The 19570-nt window shown below is 34.6% G+C and overlaps 1 protein-coding gene across 1 annotated transcript; it reads right to left on the bottom strand.

Annotated features, from left to right (window-relative positions):
• Positions 1-2153: 2153 nt before the first annotated feature.
• LOC127866375 (uncharacterized) lies at positions 2154-15448 on the bottom strand. The gene is made up of 5 exons (XM_052406859.1): positions 15215-15448; positions 9196-9298; positions 6127-6303; positions 3489-3663; positions 2154-2800 (listed from the first exon to the last, which is right to left on the bottom strand). The coding sequence occupies exons 1-5, from the start codon at positions 15323-15325 to the stop codon at positions 2650-2652; spliced, it is 717 nt and encodes a 238-aa protein (XP_052262819.1). The 5' UTR covers positions 15326-15448; the 3' UTR covers positions 2154-2649.
• Between the last annotated feature and the right edge of the window lie 4122 nt (positions 15449-19570).

Genomic DNA, 19570 nt, shown 5'->3' with positions numbered 1-19570 from the left:
TGTTTTGCATGAAAATGCCAGTTCCTTATTCGTTTTGAATAAGGAATAAGGTAGCAGTTCCTTATTCACACTGAATTAGGAACTGTTGTATTATTTAATAAAACTAGGTAGAAATATATTGTTATAAATGTTTATAACTTCGAACCTACATATACTACGATTTTCATTGACAGTTAGTATTCTTTGGTTTATTTTAATTTTTGTTTGAGTAAGGCAATACCATGTTCTTATTATCGTCTTCATAATACTTGTTTTCAGCGTGTATCGTCGAATAGAGTAAAAAAAAGAAATGTGACTAATACGTCCATATAACATAATCAAGCTTAAATAACCCTCACTACATATTTATTATAACATATCCGAAAGTGATTGTCCGAAGTACAGGCTATCGAATAAGGAACTAACGTATCGCCAATTCCTTATTCAGAGATTATTATTTCGGATATTTAGATTCGGACCATTCTAGTATAGCGCAGATATATATTCGTTATTATTGGATAGTTTTAATGTAAGATTTTTTATATCTCTGATACAGTTCCTTAAGTACTTATGACCCATACTTCCGGAGAAGACTATCCGAAAGCTGAATACTAGTCATGTTTAGCTATCCCTGTTCGCATACATAAATGGTTACAAAGAGATATTTCAGAATGCAAAATGATTTCAATTCTTCAAAATGAAAGCAAGCCTGCACCGGAAGCAGCGGTCTATGTGTCTCAAGTAGATTTTTAAATTTAATCGAGATGCATCAATATTTTATTATATAATTCAAACGCATGCGCGCATACTAACTGCAAAAGGGTATTTTCTTCATAGATTTGTTTAAGTGCGAAAACGCGCTTTCTCGCTCATGCAGACCAACGGTATATCCGGCGAACTTAAACCTCGGCACACGGCTATTGACTGTGGGGTCTAGAAAACGGCGATTACTTCTATGATAAACAGTCTCACGCCGATCTTATCGTAACATTTCCGCTCTGTATTCGTAACGAATGCCAATATTTTGGTCAGTGTTCTCGTCAGTTCGACGTCAGTGACGTCACCATAAGGCGAGACTGCACCGAAAGCAGCGACTCAGGGCCTCTAGAAAGTTTTATAGAGATGCCTCCGTATTTTGTTTTGCAATTAAAAAACATATGCGTACGCCAGCTTTACTTGAGTTCTTATATTTAAATATATTTTCTAACTCCGAAAACGCGTCGTCTTCATCTTTGATGCAAACGGTACATTAGGCGATCTTCAACATTGCCACCAGATTTAAGGTCGTGATAAACAGTGGGGACAGCGGTCTAGTGGTAGGATGCTTGTCTAGGGATCGGAAGGTCCCTTGTTCGAATCACGCTCGGGGCACTGGATTTGTCTGAGCAAAAAATTAATCCCACGCTTGCTCCTCTCCACCAAGGTGTATAAATGGGTACCTGTGAGGGAAATAAGTCAATGTGCCGTGGCTGCTTGTAAACGGACGACTTAAATCTCAGTGATCGGGGGGTTAATGTCGAAGTCGGCTGAAGATGCACACGTTGTCGAAGCAGACTACAAACCGCACCTTTAACCTTTATAAACGACAAAATAGCGCTGGTCTTGGTGGTAACCAGTCCTATTTGTTTCGAAGTTAGTCACCTTGTTACTATTTGCCACGAACAAAAAACTGGTTATAATGACGCAAAAAAACTATTAAGAAATGTACTAGAACAACATATTTTCGATACCCAACCTACATTAAAAATGATTTTCATTGATATATTTGGTCTCTTCGGTTCATATTATTTGTGTGTGTGTGTGTGTGTGTGTGTGTGTGTGTGTGTGTGTGTGTGTGTGTGTGTGTGTGTGTGTGTGTGTGTGTGTGTGTGTGTGTGTGTGTGTGTGTGTGTGTGTGTGTGTGTGTGTGTGTGTGTGTGTGTGTGTGTGTGTGTGTGTGTGTGCGTGCGCGTGTGTGTGCGCGCGTTTAAATTAGATTTTTGCTAAAAAGAGACTTCATTTAAACGAAAAATGTCATACAAGCGGAAAGTGTCGTCCCTGATTAGCCTGTGCGGACTTCACAGGCTAATCTGGGATTACACTTTACGCACATGTATTATGCCCAGTTTTCTCAGAACGCGACTCATATGTTGGTGAATTCGGGCATAGAAAATAGACAGTATTAGAAGACCACGGTCGTTAACAGAGTTATTGTATACGACTATCGTATTAAAATAGTTTTCTACCATATAAAAAGTAAAAGGTGTTATGAGAAACACAATTATGAAAAAGTAGAGTTGCATTTTTGCATTGTAATATTAAGCATTAATACAATAAGTAAGAGCCTTCCATCTCAACTATGAATTTGCAATAAGTTGTAACTGCAACACCACTTTCGCAGTATGCATCATACAATTGACAATACCTTTAACGTTCAAATTAAACTCCCATGAACAAAGCTATTTTAAATGAAACAAACATGAACATGCGGAATTTTGTCAACAAATGCTAGACGTGTATCTATTACCAAACACAAAATGACCTAAACTCCTGTTCAAAATATTGAAGTGATTATATAAAAGCATGGCAAGTTATGTTTTAAAGAAAGAATTAACCTTGCATTAACAAATTCAAAAATAATAAGACAATTGTTCAGTCAATTGATTATGTTATGATGAGGATCGGTCAATCTTATATGCCGTCGCAGCAGCAGAAGTTGGGACCGCAGAACGAGCCGAGACAGGAGTTGTATCTGTAAGTCTTCAGGCCGGCTCTTCCAGTCTCCGCATGACCCAGCACGTTTTCCGGTTGGTAAACGTGAAGAGCGTTGAAGCACGTCGCGCTGGAAACGGAGGGGTGGTTTTAGACGGTATTCAGTTTGATGGTTAATATTTAAGTACGTAACACAAATATGGATTGACTAATTTGAAAAACAAATGCTTTTGTTTGTTATAAAGTAGCATTAGGCACAACATAATTATCTGTAGGGGTTACTATCAATAATATGCATGCCGCCTGGAACCGACCTGCATCAAAAATATTAAGAGATGTTCAATAATGCATGCCCCTGTGTTGCGCAATATATACACGTTATAATTATATCAAACAAAATTTATCTTCATTTCGCTTTTCTACATATAGTTCGGTAATAATTGCCGTCTGATTGTTTTTTATTTTTCTTATTATATCTACTTGTTGAAATAATTTCGATTGATTGAAATGTATGGTTGAATTTGGGCTGTCTTAAATTATTTAACCCATTTATGCCTAACGTCTAGAAAAAAAAGGCCTCGGCAAATAGCGTAGACCAAGGTGAGACGCCGCATCATGTTGCGTCTCATCTGGGTATACGCTGTTTGCTTTAAGGAATTTCTGTAAGAGATATTCTATATATAGAAATAAATATACTAAACATCTCTAATTTTGGAAATAAATTGATCCATTTTAGAAGGATGGAAGAATCCACTCGGCATAAATGCGTTAAGCCTATCCTATCGATGAGTCATTCTCATTAGTCAATGTTTGTAAACCTGAGACTCTTGCACAGGTCCTCGCAAGAGACAGCCTGTTTGGAGCACGTGCGTCGCACAGCTCTCACGTAACCTCCTTCGGGTCGTATCGCCGTGCACGTGGCCTGCGCGATCTCGTCTGTGAAACTGAACGCAGTCGCGTAATTGTCGTCTGCACTGCTACTCCTATCGCAGCCTGATTATTTCACGTGAATAAAGATAAGCATAATCAACATAATCTTAAGCAAAAGCCTGGCTAACTTCTGACAGAGTAATGTCGCAACAAAATATCTTCATGTTTACATTTTTAAGGAACAGAACTTGATTTGACAACAAATATAAAGCACTTTAGGTGTATGCATTTTTTAACTTCTGACACAGTAATGTCACAATAAAATGCGCTTTATGTATACATGTTTCATAGTTCTTATTGAATGCTCTGAGCCTTTATGGGTACATACGTCCAGCTAAGAGTTCTTTTTGATTAAACCAAATTCAATTTAAAAAGAATAAATCTCTTCAAGATTGTCTATAAAACCGAATTCAATCAACCTAAAACAGCGTAACTAACACAATACATGTAACCATCGATATCAATTAGCTTGTTGTTTGCGGATAAATGCTCAAAATAAACATCGATATCAATTAGATTGTAGTTTGTGGATAAATGCTCAAAACAAACATCGATATCAATTTGATTGTTGTTTGTGGATAAATACTCAAAACAAACATCGATATCAATTAGATTATTGTTTGTGGATAAATGCTCAAAACAAACATCGATATCAATTAGATTGTTGTTTGTGGATAAATGCTCAAAACAAACATCGATATCAATTACATTGTTGTTTGTGGATAAATGCTCAAAACAAACAGCGATATCAATTACATTGTTGTTTGTGGATAAATGCTCAAAACAAACATCGATATCAATAAGATTGTTGTTTGTGGATAAATGCTCAAAACAAACATCGATATCAATTTGATTGTTGTTTGTGGATAAATGCTCAAAACAAACATCGATTTCAATTACATTGTTGTTTGTAGATAAATGCTCAAAACAAACATCGATATCAATTAGATTGTTGTTTGTGGATAAATGCTCAAAACAAACATCGATATCAATTAGATTGTTGTTTGTGGAACATCGATATCAATTATATTGTTGTTTGTGAATAAATGCTCAAACAAACATCGATATCAATTAGCTTGTTGTTTGTGGATAAATGCTCAAAACAAACATCGATATCAATTAGATTGTTGTTTGTGGATAAATGCTCAAAACAAAAAGTTGATCAATAAACGTTATCTAACCGAAAGCCGAAGATTTAAATTGACGATTCGATCTTACGGATATTCCGGAAAAGTCAGTGTATTACGATTGGTTGATGAGACACGAAATCTATCAATCTCTTGCACGACGGTCACATTACATTCACCTCTGTGTTGGGCTCAGAACGGACTGTTGTTATGAAAGCGTCTCATTCATGTCATGATCATTCCATGTGTTCATCATTGAGGTTACAGTATACTAAACAATCTCTTGCACGACGGTTACATTGCATTCACTGCATTAAAGAAAACCATCTCATACCATGATATCTTATATTAGTCTTAATTCATTATCATAAAATTGATATGTTTTTTTGATGTTAAGAAACCAACATACATACATTCGTCGAAGCAATTCATAACGTCACTCAATAAAAATTATGTTCAATTGCTTACATTTGTGAAGTGCGTGGAATGATTCCATCTGCGTAAATGGGCAATAAAATAGTTCCAAAAAGTTGGATTAAAACTCGCAAGTTTTTGCACGATTTATCGTACATTTAAAAGTCATATTTTATTTATTTAATGCATGCGATCTTAATTAAATATCCAATCAAATATACATTGAATGCGTTTGTTCGGTTTTACCTATTTGGTAGACAGAATGGCATGCTGAGCCTTACGCAGAGTTGTATGTGAGAGCAAGGAACGACAACTCTGCGTGGAGATTGGAGATCTATCTCGCGGGAGGGTTCCGGAGATAATCGATTGCGTATTTTCGAATTCGGAATACTCGGCTTTTCCAATTGCAACATCTTACACATTTTCATGAACCGTTGACATGTTTTAAACTTTGGATTAATATCATTATTATGCGAGCGCAACCCATCACGTAAATTGTTTTAATTTGCACATTAGTGATATATATATGATCTGTTTGTTTTTATTTATGCCAGAAAATAGTTTATGTTGTTAATATTACCGATTTAAGTACCGCCTGGATTCCGGGCCGTAGACTTGAAATGAAATATGCCGAAACCAGTGGGATTATTGCAGACAGACAGAACTTTATTTGCATAAAAAAGATAATGTTTTTGCGAACTTTTTTTTTAATCTGAAAGGGTTTTTCCCGTGCCTTCGTTTACAGCTTATTGTAATGTAGAGTATAACTTCAATTTTACTTACATATAACGATCACGTCAACAAAGGGAAAAAAACATTTCCACATAATTATAACATTAAGGATAAGATGGAAAACCGGTAGGGGGCTTTCTTGTTTTTAACCATATGTAGTTATGCACAAATTGAAGCGCCACCTATATGTTTATTGTGGTGTTATTGTTAAGTAAACTTAGCACATGAAAATCAGTAACACAAAAACGATCACCTGCAAACTGCACAGCGTTACACGGACGCTGGTCAGTCTCCGTCTGCAGGACAACGCTGCCCACGGTCATGTTCCGAAATCTCGTCTGAACTCTCACGCCTTCGGTCACGCTTCGGTTGCACGAGAAATCGCACTGACCCCACTCGCCCCAGCTTCCCCAAGTCATCTGCTGCATGTCTGCACATAGATACATAATTCATGTATATATATACTATGTTAGTTAAGAAGTATTATTATGGACAGAGTTCTTAATGAACTAAACATGATTTTACTTATTTTCTGTATTATGTTTCTGACTGCTTATCAAAGGTTGATTATGGAACACCTCGTCTGTCTCCTGTTGACTATTGATGTATCAGCTGTTTCCGTGACAGTTTGAGTTTAAATCATATGATATGTGGGTATTGTTGTATGATGTGTGCATGACATATTATGCTGTGCGTTTTTGATGGTATGCTGTGTGCTTGTGATGATATGCTATGTGTTTGTGATGATATGATATGTGTGTTGTGATGATATGCTCTGTGTTGATGAGGATGCGCAATGTGTTTGCCATAGCCCACTGTTTGTTTTTCATGTTATGTTGCGCGTTTGTCATGTAATGTTGTGTGTTTGTCATGTTATTATGTGTGTTTGTCATGATATGCTGTGAGTTTGTCATGGTATGATGTGTGCTTCTTTGAAAAGATGTGGGTTTAAATCATAAGATATGTGCTTACCATAGTATGCTGTGTGTTTGTGATGGTATACTGTGTGTTTTTATGTATGCAAACACGTTATAATGAGAGGAAAACTTTTAAGCCATATGCGTTCGAGTAGAAACCACTGACGTCACCCCACCAAGATTTATAAATAATATTAACGGACTGTTAAAAACACAATTGAATTACATAAACCTTTTTTCTTCTTAATACTTATGCAGTAATTGGTGAAAATAATTGAATGGTTGAAATCAGTGAATTATCTTTTACACGCATAAAGCTAAGTTAAATGTACTTTTCTTTGTACCTCATATATACAGACAATCCTCCATAAAGGAACGTAAAACGCCAAATTAAAGATGTATACCATTGGAATTTATGGAACTGAAAAGCTCGGTTGGGGGCGTATACGGGGAGCTACTAGATTAAGTGAGGTGAGTCGGAACTCACTTCCAAGATGGCGTCGTTTTCGTGTTTTTCGTGATGGAGTGGCGTATTGTTTCACTCGGTAAGCAACTTTATATTTATATATCTGTAAACTTAACACGCCCTTTGGGCTCTACAGTGTTTGCGCTTACTTCGTTTGTTTTTTCAAGATCGTAGACGACGGGATTAAAGTTATTGAAGGAAAACAGACCACAAATCTGTTGTATATTTAGGACTACATGACGTTCGAGAAATTTGATAAACATATATAATTTTATCTTATAATAGTATTGAAATAATAGTGATTATAATTATTTTTTCTGTACACGTGCGTCAGTACTGTGTATTATAAGAGAAAATGATATTTGTACATCCATTTTCTCGATAGTCATGTAAGGAAGCAAGAGATTTATGGACGATTTTCCTTTAAAAGGGCCTTTTCACGTTTGGGTAAATTGACAAAATTGAAAAAAGGTGTATCAGATTCGCAAATTTTCGTTTTAGTTATGACATTTTTGAGGAAATAGTAATACTGAACATTTACCATGCACCAAAATAGCCATTATATGCATCTTTTGATTATTTAAAACTTCGAAAATTATAAAGCGTTGCAACGCGAAACGAATTAATAATTTGGACAGTTCTGTTGTAGCCGTTATATTTTGTAAAACTGCACGGATTGCTTTATATTAATTATAAAATGCATTAGGGAGTGTATTCGGAAATATAGCCGAGTGGTCTAAGTCGCAGACTTTTTACAGTAGTCCAGGGGTCAGTGGTTCGAGCCTTGCTGGCGGTTACCTTTTTTGTTCATTTTTTAGTTTTATTCTTGATTTTTTACTGGAGCATTTGATATTCAATATTTACATTTATCAATATAAAGCATTTAATGACAAAATGAAAGTTTTTGCCTTTGTTGTAACGAATTAGATATTGAAGATGAGTACCATTTTGTCTGTAAATGTCCATTATACGTTGATATTAGAAAAAACTATTTAAAGAAATGTTATTACAATAGGCCTTCTGTTTACAAATTCTACCAGTTGCTGAATACAACGAATAAATTTGAACTTATTAAGTTAGCCAAATTTGTAAAAGAAGCTCTGATTTTAAGAAATAATATTACTAATGTTGTTAATTAATTTATATAGCAATCCTCCATATATTACCTTGCCTTTTCGTAACCGTATACGATGCTGATTATGTTATTGTTACTACTATGTTTATCTCAGTAACTTTTCTTAAACGTAAACGATGCTCCTTATGTTTATATTATTACTATGTTTATCTCTGTGACATAAGTGTATGTGAAATATCTAGTGTTAAGACGATGTACACTGTGCAAGTCTGAATAAATATTTGTCTTGTCTTGTCTTGACAAACTTCAAAATATGCCAAAATCTGTTAAAAGGCCCCTTTAATTATTTTATTTATCTCGACGTCTACGATCTTTGAACAAAAAAAATGAAGGAAGCGCAAACACTGTAGAGCCGAAAGAGCGTAATTATTTAAAAGAAATATGATTATAAAGTGGCTTACCGAGTGTAAATATCAGCTACTCAAAAACGACGCAATATTCGAAGTAAGTTCCAACCAATCCCACTTAAACCCGGTAAGCTCCCGTTTACGCATTCCCCATCCCCTGTAGCTAAGCCTTATGAATCTACTTTCGATTGATTTGTTCGATTATACAGAGCAAAACATTATTTACAATAACCACGTGCATCTTTTCTGTGCACCTGGCAGTCGTTACCGTCACTGTTTGGTTTATACTGTAAGATCCGTATTGGTTGAGAATATTTTCTGTCTTAAAATATCTATGACAATATGGGGAATCGCTTGCTCTACCTTTTACTCTGAATAAGTAGACGATTCATTGTTTAAATCAATTTATCTTGCAGGTGATTCCGGAGAAGTCGATGTGTCAATTTTGCTTATATACCTGCTATTTGCTGGCTTAGTGCATTGATCTCCGCCTTCTGCTCGGCGACAGTTTCCTCCAGCAAGGCTTGTCTGACTTCCAGCATTGAAACTCTTTGGAGAACCTTCGCGGAAATAAACATCCGTTATTTTACACATGCAATATCTTTAAAAAAGATATACGGCGTTGAATTATGGTCGGTATTTATGAACGATCAAAAGTTATATCTAAGAGATCAACAATGGCGAATGCCTTTTTTTCTGCGCAGTTCTTAGCTGCATCAGTTCACAAGCAAATAAATTACGGGGTGTTGCACCAGATTTCGTGGCATATTTCGCTTTATTAGATATTATTACTGAGATATCTAAATTTACAGAATAGAAAAACAAAAGAAGCATGAACATAAATTAAAGCAAATAGGTCAGCCGGCAACACTCGAATCTGTTTTGATTCCATTATTAATAGTATCGTGAATCATCGTGCTCATGCTAAATAAATTGGTCTAAATCAGTGTTCGACACTAACGGGAGTCCGGTGGTCCGAGACTCCTGGAAATGAGACTCGGACTCCTTGGTTTTGTGTCAAGGAAGTTCGTCGGACTCCTATACAAACTTTCAGTTGCATTCGTTTATTGTCACATTAAAATTGTAATAATTTAATATTAACACTCTACATACTGCAGAAGTAAATGTTTAAAACCCAGTCATAACCGCACACTTCAACCACTGCTTGAGAACTGTAAGAGTTATTCTTAACAAGGAAGATTATAGACAGCTGGACTATTAATACTGAGAAGTGTTCAATCAAAAATACGTGATGTCGGAAGTATATAAAAAAAATAGAACAAAATCATAATTTGGACTATGTACTTGAATAAGTACTTTTCTTATATCACATGAAAACCCTTGTCTGGTCTACAAGTTTGTTTTCAGAAGATGCATTGTGTATACTTATATTTGTATTATAATGATGACAATACTTTTATTGTCAATTGTATAGCATATGTGAGAAAAAAATAATTCCATTTACCAATTATAGTGAAAACGACTTTGAACGCTAAGGACCCCAGTTTGTTAACAAAATAATTGAATAAAAACCCTGTTCACAGTGCTCTGTCATATCTTACACACATGTACCTAGCAAGAGTCTTTATTAGTTCTAATGAGCACAACTTGCTTACAGTGTTCTTTTGTGATTACATTTTGAAGATTGTTAATCATCGTTCCTACATCGTCCGTTATCAACATTTACATTGTTTACACTAGAGATTATATTTATTTCCAATATTCGCGAAACTTTGCAAGAAGATTGGTCTAAATGACAATTGGGTTAATTACGAAACAGAGTTCAAAAACTAGGTTGTTTTGTCGAATTAAATGAAAAGTTTCTTAATATTCAAGATGTTACATGTTTACTCAAATCCTCATAATAATTGCTAAGAACTCATTTTGAAATGGTTTATCTGCTGAGTTTGAAAAGGTTCAGATCTACTGAAAAATATGAGTGCCAGTGGGCTAAGACGTTTTCCTTATGCGGGTGAAACTTTGCAAAATCTAAAAGTCAAATGTTCGGTCGAATCATCATGAAACAATGAGAACAATTGTACTCATTATAGTTCAACTGCATTCAAAATAGATTCTATCCGTTCCATAATACGACTTAATGTGAAAGTAGTTTAGGAAGGGATTATTAAGAAGTCACTCTTGATAATCATTCGGTGCGTCCAAAGCTTTAAAATGTTTTTTTAAATAATACCATGTGGTGAAAATTTGCCCCTCCCTGGGGTATACTAGCTTTATATGTATTTAGCAAACACTTAAACAATGTCTTCCCTGAAATCGCAAGGCCAAGAGGTTTGCTTTTTAGCATGTATCATTTTACTGTGGTCCTCTTCCAATTTTTTAAATATCGTCCCTCGGGTAAAAACTGGCTACGCAAATGATGAAATATTTTAACACTTACAGATTAAAAATGGTTTTCTCTCAAAACGTTTAGGCAGGGATTTATTTCATATTTTTTTAAATCGTATACTGGTTTTGTAGCATCCCTCTTGACCCAGCCCTATGGGTTACTTGTTTAATTATATGTGTTAGTGAAAACTTTGAAAATCTTCTTTTCTGAAGCTGAAGGGCCCAGAGGCTTGTTATGTTTTATGTAGTCCACTGCTAGTTGTTAAAATCATGTCCCCCCTCTGTGGTCAAAACTTGCCACATCCAGGGACTCAAATAAGTTCTACATTCTTGTATAGTAAATATCGATCTTCTTCTTTGAAACCGCAAGGTTCAGTGTTTGATATTTGGTGTGTGACTTAACAGAATGTTCCTCTTTCTTCATATAAGTTTTCTCAAATCATGTGTCCCGGGTCAAAACTAACAACAGTGGTATCATATTTGAATTATGAAATAATCCAGTTTCGCGAGATCAGAATGTCTGCACCTTTTAACATTCGAAAAATAAGCCACTCATCATTCTGCTTAAACACATCAACAAAACAAAACAATCCGAAATTATTTATTTACGTTCCTTGTCGCAGTGCTTGCGAGTAGCAATAAGGGAAACCATCAAACTCTGAATCAACCCGATCTGGGTCTTTTTTACAGTTGGCAGTTTGTTTGCTTTGTTTTATTATGCTAAATATCTTTTTATGTTAAAACATTCCTAACTGAACTAGTATTTTTGTGCTTATACGGTAACTACCATTGGTACAAGTAACATGACTTTCTGTGTCAGGCTGCCAATATCAGGGGCCAAAATGGAAATAAGTGAAATAATTTTCACTTGCTTGTGTTATCCCTGGTAATGGTAAGCATTTCATGGTAATATTTATTTATTTGAACTTATATTTGTTATATTAAGCCATGTATACTTAACTAGCCATTCATTAGTATTTGTTAGTATGTATCAATTTGTTTGTATCTTACCATGATTTGTGTATCAGTGCCAAAATAAAACTACAAAAACTACTACTATGGGGAGAATGTATAAAGACATGGGCTGATACACCAGATCCCCAAGCTCAACAAGCAAGCATATATAAACGCAATATAGAAAATAACATTTGTTTTAAACTTACGATAATTGACTTAAATGTTACTGGCATTTGTTAAATTATTTTGCAATCTGAGATAACAAATGACAACACGTATTGAACAGCAGTCATTTTGAACTTCGATCTGAAACCAAACATGAAAGAGGCTTTAACACTGTATGGTTAAGATTTGTCATAAACCGAAAAATACGGTATAAAAAGTGTCATAATTTTTGGACCACCTGAAGTATGGTCGGACACCAAAGTTTCAGAAAAAGAAGCCCAAAGAACTCGAACTCATTACTCAGAAGAGTTAGTGTTGAACACTGTAAATGGATAAATATTTCTAATAATATCAATCAAATTTGGTCTTTATCATGCAATTGTTAAAAACACATTAATAATTTATGATTGACACACCATGATAACATCGCCGAATATCTTTATTTAGTATCTTCCTGATCAATTTAAACTTGAAGTACACATAGTTCACGCGATAACGTTTGTATAACGATGTTTGTAACTGACCGCAAACTGACCTTGATACCTTGCGGTGCAATGCATTACAGTGAGGTAACAGTTCCACTGCTGGAACGGCGGCTTGTTTAAAGATTTTAACATTTACGGGTTTAACGGTCAATTTCGAAAACAATTTTAAATATTTTCTTCAAAGCGTATATCAGGTTACTGAACAACAATACTTATATGATCTAAAATGTATTTGTGCATGAGTGTATGAGTCTCGAGGACTCAACGCTATTTGAAGCTGATAGACCGCTTACCGCCATCGTCTTCTCTAAGACTTCACCGTCACTCTCTGTGATAAACCATAAGTCAACGAAAATTCTTAGTATGGCGATGTCGAGGCAATGTGCAAGTAAATGTGCAATCTGTATCAAGTTCACCGACAGCATTGTGACCCATACTCTCTGGCTTTTTGAAAAAAAAGAGACTCCAAAAGGAATAATCTTATTGTTGAATTGTACGAAGTGACCGGGCACTGTAAATTTATGCAATTTATGATTCTTCCAGTAATGATAATGAGTAGACATCTATTGTGTCTTGCAGTAACAGTGACTGACGATGAACTTTTTAACAATTTCATTTTACTCAAACTCAAATGTGATTTGATATAACTTGATTATAATACATTCGCTTAAAATCGACTAAAATGTTTCGTTGTAAACTTGTCAATATATAATGAATAACCTAACTTTAGTTAAAATTTTCGTTTCCGTTTAAGGTAAAGTATATTAAGTTATCGATAATAGTAAAATAGTTGAGTAATCGAATACTTGATGTATATTTACCTACTATTTGGTTTAACATAACTTACTTCATATGAGAAAATAGCTTTATAAGTTTACAAATAATACACCAACTTTCGCTTTTGGCTTTGGAATGTGATATGTTTAAGTGATATTGTTAATTTAGAAACAGGTTAAATGATGTCATCAAGATTATTTTGTTTGTATATTTATTCATGATTACATATTTTGTTAATCATGCCACTCTTTCTGTATTAAACATGCTTTGTGATTATTGTAGAACTATGTTGTTCGAATCTTTGATATCGAAGGAAATAAAGAATATATTTACAGAATGCAATATCGTAGTAATTACCAACTATGAGATCACAGCCTTTAAGTACAAACGCCCTGGCGCTAAGATTCTTCTAAATATGAAGGGGCACACACTCTTCATTGATGTCGAGAAATGGGTGTAAAACTGCTCTATCTCTTAAACCGAATCATTAGAGATACCATTGTTTCATGCTGAATACGCAGTTAACATCGTAATGGTTGCTAAACGAACTGTAGTATCCCTTTTCATACCCTATACTTCCCCCAAAAAGAAAGTCGATGGAAAACATATGAATGTTATTGTGAGATCTATTTGTAGATTGCACGTTTTCTACTGCGAAAAGTTTCAGGCATACCGGCGGAAATTTTATATTCAATTTGATTGATCGCTTACAAAGGTCAGGCTAAGGTGAAAAGCTGGCGTATACAGCTACGACGAAAAAATGACATTCTTGTGTTGTCCCTGCATTCCGATTTTGTTTCATACTTTTGTAAAAAAAAATATAAGGAAATTAAATAAAATTTGCACAATTATAATATTAATAATAATAATATCACTTGTTATGCCCCCGGATCGAAAGATCGGGGGTATATTGTTTTTGGCCTGTCTGTCATTGTATGTGTGTGTGTGTGTGTGTGTGTGTGTGTGTGTGTGTGTGTGTGTGTGTGTGTGTGTGTGTGTGTGTGTGTGTGTGTCCCAAAACTTTCACCAAAACTTTAACCTTGGTCATAACTTCTGCAATATTGAAGATAGCAACTTGATATTTGGCATGCATGTGTATCTCATGGAGCTGCACATTTTGAGTGGTGAAAGGTCAAGGTCATCCTTCAAAGTAAAAGGTAATTAAAAAAAAAACTTTAACCAAAACTTTAACCTTCTTCATAACTTTTGCAATATTGAACATGGCAACTTGATATTTGGCATGCATGTGTATCTCATGGAGCTGCAAATTTTGAGTGGTGAAAGGTCAAGGTCATCCTTCAAGGTCAAAGGTCAAAACAATAATTAAAAGCGGTGCATTAGGGGGTATTGTGTTTCTGACAAACACATCTCTTGTTATTATTATTATTATTTAAAATAATAATTATAATAATAAGGATGATGATCCTTATATTATCAAAATTTCAGGAGTGTATTGAAATTGACGATAACCAACACAAATATATATTATAATAATGTATGCTTTTTTAGCCGTTTTTATACATTTTAACGAACTTAAAATGGGTACATTTATTGGAAATACAACGTGTTTATATGAAAATAACGGCATCATTTCACAGTGAAAGAATTGGCAATTTTACTAATATTTTCAACTTTACAAACAGCGAATGACCAGTTTTAAATAACTTATATCTCACAATTAACCGATTGAAAGCATAAAATAATAATTGGTTACATTTAAGCGTAAAACATTTATATATGCTTTACCTGATAATCATTTTCATAACAAGTCCAAGATCTAATCTCCGCAAGGGGTTTTTGTCCGACAGTGTCCTCCCAAACGAGAAACAATAAAACCGCTACTATTTTCCAGTTCATTGTAACTATACTTCTCAGCGTTCAAAATTGTAGACAATGCAATCTTATACGCACGAGATTTCGCAATAGAGATGCTTGCACTTATAACAGGCCTGATATAAGGACCGCATATATATATATATATATATATATACACACCACAAAAGTAATAAGCGCTCATGTGCTGAATCCCGGTGTAGCGTGATCGTGATTAATGTCAGATAAACCGAAAGTCTAAAGGTTGAAACTTAGTATAGATGTACTGCAATTAATTTTTTTATACCCAACCTACATTAACAATGATTTTCATCGATGTATTGGTCTCTTAGGTTCATTTTAATATTTTGTTTAGTATGATAATGCCAGTTCCTTATACGATTTCAATAAGGAATAAGGAACCAGTTTCTTATTAATTTTTCAATCCGAAGAAGGATCTTGGTTATTATTAAATGAAATTTAGTTGAGATGCACTGCATTTAATTTTTTTGTCTCTTTGATTCATTTTAATATTTTGTTAAGTATGAAAATATCAGTTCCTTATTCGATTTGAATAAGGAATAAGGAGCCAGTTCCTTATTTGCACTGCAATAATACTAGGTAGATATATATTGTAATACATATTTTTAACTTCGAACCTACATGACCCATGATTTTCATCGACGTTTACTTTTATTTGGTTAATTGAAATTGATGTTTGGGTAAGGCAATACCATTTACTTATTATCGTCCTATAATACTTGTTTTCAGCGTGTATCGTCAAATAGAATATATTAAAAAGAAATGTGCCAAAATACGTCGATATAACATAACCATGCTTTAATAACCCACACACCATCTAAAATATAACATATCCGAAAGTGATTGTCTGAAATACAGGCTTCCGAATAAGGAATAAGTTAACGCCCAATTCCATTTTCAGAGGTCATTATTTAGGATACTTAAATTCGGATCATTCATATAGCACAGCTTTATATTCGTTGTAATTGGCGATGTTTAGTGTAAAATTTGTTATTTATATTTCTGGTACAGTTCTTGAAGTCTTATCTGACCTGAACTGGTTCCTTTTTCCTTATTCAACCGCGAAATAGGAACTAGATTATAAATGAAAACAGACATGTTGAAATTTACAAGATTCCACTTTAATATCACATAAAATAATCTTACATATATGCTTTAGGTTTTGTGGAAGTGAAGTTGGTAGTCGAATTAGAAAATATCAGTTCGGTTTAAACAAGAAATCCTCTGCAAGCACGAGGAAGAAACATGAACATGAAACGTAATACATAAAGTAAATGTATCCTAGTTATTTTGTTTTGATTTACTTAAGAATTTAATGCATTTTTGTCTTTAAAACCCTATATCAAATATGTTAAGATTGAATAAGGAATAAGGAACAATTCCGCATTCCTTATTTGAATAAGGAATAAGGAACTAGGAAAAAGGAACCAACTCACTCTCCATCCGAGAGGCAATTTATCGATTTGCAATTCGTATACATTCCAATAAGCGAAACTCGTGAATGTTTCGTTTTAAACTATTTCAATTCTCTCTCTTTTAAATAACATGAACACTACTAACGCGAACCGATACTAATTTTTCGGCATAGCTGTTTAACGTCATTTTTTACCTTACCTGACCTGTGTAAGTGTCCAATAAAATTCAAATAAAATTTCCCGCGGCTAGACACAAATAAATACACTTTATTTATTCCATTGGCTGATTTGAGTTTACCACCAGAACATTGGAAACATGACACACTGTTTTACTGCATGAAACAATTTTATCTCTAATAAAAAGGCTTAATAAATAGAACAGTTTTGCACTAAATACTCGACATCAATACAGATTGTGCGTGCACCTTTTATTTTCATATGTTCCCATATTTAGTACTTACTTCCATATTCCTGTCAACATGTTAACATGTAAAAGTATAAAGAGCCGTGGAAGCGTGGCCTCACTTTAATGCATTGCATTTCAACCCGCGAGATATCAGGGTCAGTTCGCGGCCAGTGTGTGTGAATGTCAGAGTTTATTTACAGGTCAACGCTGAGTCTTCACGACTACCTTATGTGCTGACCTACGTTCGCGGCCAGTAAAATAATCGTTATATAATATTGACGCTATCCGTGAACTCGGTGAACTGGATTTTTTTATACCAGAAATATGATTAATGAAGATGTCCAGCGATATAGTTATGATATGTCAATACTAGATTCTTAATACAGTCGAAACTGACCTAACGGCCACCTGAATTTACCTGTCACCTGCAGACAACGGTCAGTCTGGAATCCCCCCGACGAAAAACAATCTATATTACACCTGAATTTAACGGCCACCTGTCCATAACGGCCAACGGCCACTATTTTCAACTCCGAAATTCATATTTGAACTGAAATCAGCGGTCACGCGTCAATCGTCTCGAGTCGCGAAAATTTAAAACACTTCACATCATTTGTCCCTCTATTTCGCGGTTAAAGCGTTTGATAGCAGTAATTGCCTTTGATATTATAAAAGCGGCCCGCTGCGAGTAAACAAATAATAAGGTGTTGAGAAGGTTTTTTTCCGGGATAATTGTGGGAGTTTCTTCAACAGAAAATATGTCAGTTTTTTTTTGACACGTTTAAAGTAATAATCGCTAATTAAATGACCGCTAATTAGTACATTGTACTTACAATATTGAGTATCGATTTTAAAATAACATTTTCGGATCATTCTTTAAAAGAGCTTTCTAGCGTTCACAACACTTTTAAAAGCAATCGGAATAATAAATCACGGAATAACAATGAGTGGTGAACGTAAGTTCCTCACATTAGAGGAGCGAGTCAAGTGTTTGAAACTGTTTGAATCTGGAAAAAGTTCGCGTGTAATAGCAAGTGAGCTCTGTGTTGGACGTACGCAAGTGCAGAGTGTGCTTAAGCATAAGCGAGAAATTATGTAGGAGTATGAATCGAATGCAAATGTGAATTTGAAGCGTTGTATTTTTGCTTGAGGTTGTTGAATTAAACTGCTTTTTGTGTGATGTTTGCGTACGAATAAATTTTAACAAACTTTTTGCGCCTTTTCTTATTAGAACGGTACAATATCACCGTACTATCGGTTTATGAAAGCGAATCCGCTTTTTAGACTTGTACGGACGTGACGTCAACGGCACGTGACAAGTTTTATTTATTGAATGATCAAGATGCATGAGTAAACTATTATACTAGCGTTGATAAAGTCATTGCTTTAGTTTAATAACAATATGAAATTAAATCAATCTATAAGATATTATTCTGTTGTTTTTTTAATGTACGTAAATTCTGTTATTATGCTTAGTTAACGGTAACGAGCATTTTTTTAACACCGTATGCAAACGACTGGGTGGGGTAACGACGTAGCAATACTACCAACAGACAAACCATCTTAAAATTGTGATCCGAATTCAACGGTCACCTGTGGACAACGGTCACTTTGGTCATTTCCTTTGACTGACCGCTTATTTCAGGTTTGACTGTATACCATGATTAATAACATGATAATTTATTATTTTTGATTAATTTAACAAGAATTATTCCACCATATTGGCTAATGTATTAAGCATGAGCGCGATGATTGTCGATACTGTTAATAATCGAATCAAATAGCATTGCCCGACAAACCACTAAAACAGGTTTGTTCGAAGAACGCGCTTATAAATATTATATAAATATGTACGGATACTTCGCGTGTGGCCGGTTGACTCAAATGCTTAATTTCACTTCCATTATTCTTTTGGTTTTCTGTTTTGTATCTATAGATTTATGACCAGCAATATGTAATCATGTAAAATAAGCCGCGAAAACTCCGCGTAACATCCCGTACTGCGTTTGATGCAGCAAAGAACTGCACAGAAAAAGACATTCGCTATCCTTGATCTCAATCATTGAACTCTTAACCTTTCACTAACTCAAACAACAATCAACGCCGTATATCTTTTTAAAAAGATATTTCTTGTTTATATTAATCCACGGTCATGTGTAACTCTTAATTCCCTTCATCATATATGCTATAAGTAAACTTAATGAAGTCGTTAATATATAGTACATTTAAATGAATGACTCGTAGTTTACATATTTATTTCAAGTATACACTCAACTTTTAGAGTTTTAAAAGCGAACACGAACGCAGTTTGTGATATTCCACAAACGCAACATTGTTGTTGATCTTCAACGCACGCTGTCTGTGATATTCCTCGAACGCAACATTGTTGTTGATCTTCAACGCATGCTGTCTATGATATTCCTCGAA

The sequence above is a fragment of the Dreissena polymorpha genome, chromosome 2 (assembly GCF_020536995.1).
Source record: "Dreissena polymorpha isolate Duluth1 chromosome 2, UMN_Dpol_1.0, whole genome shotgun sequence".
In the NCBI taxonomy this organism is placed as follows: Eukaryota; Metazoa; Mollusca; class Bivalvia; order Myida; family Dreissenidae; genus Dreissena; species Dreissena polymorpha.
The sequence above is the reverse complement of the archived record's forward strand: the minus strand, read 5'-3'. Positions and strand labels throughout refer to the sequence as shown.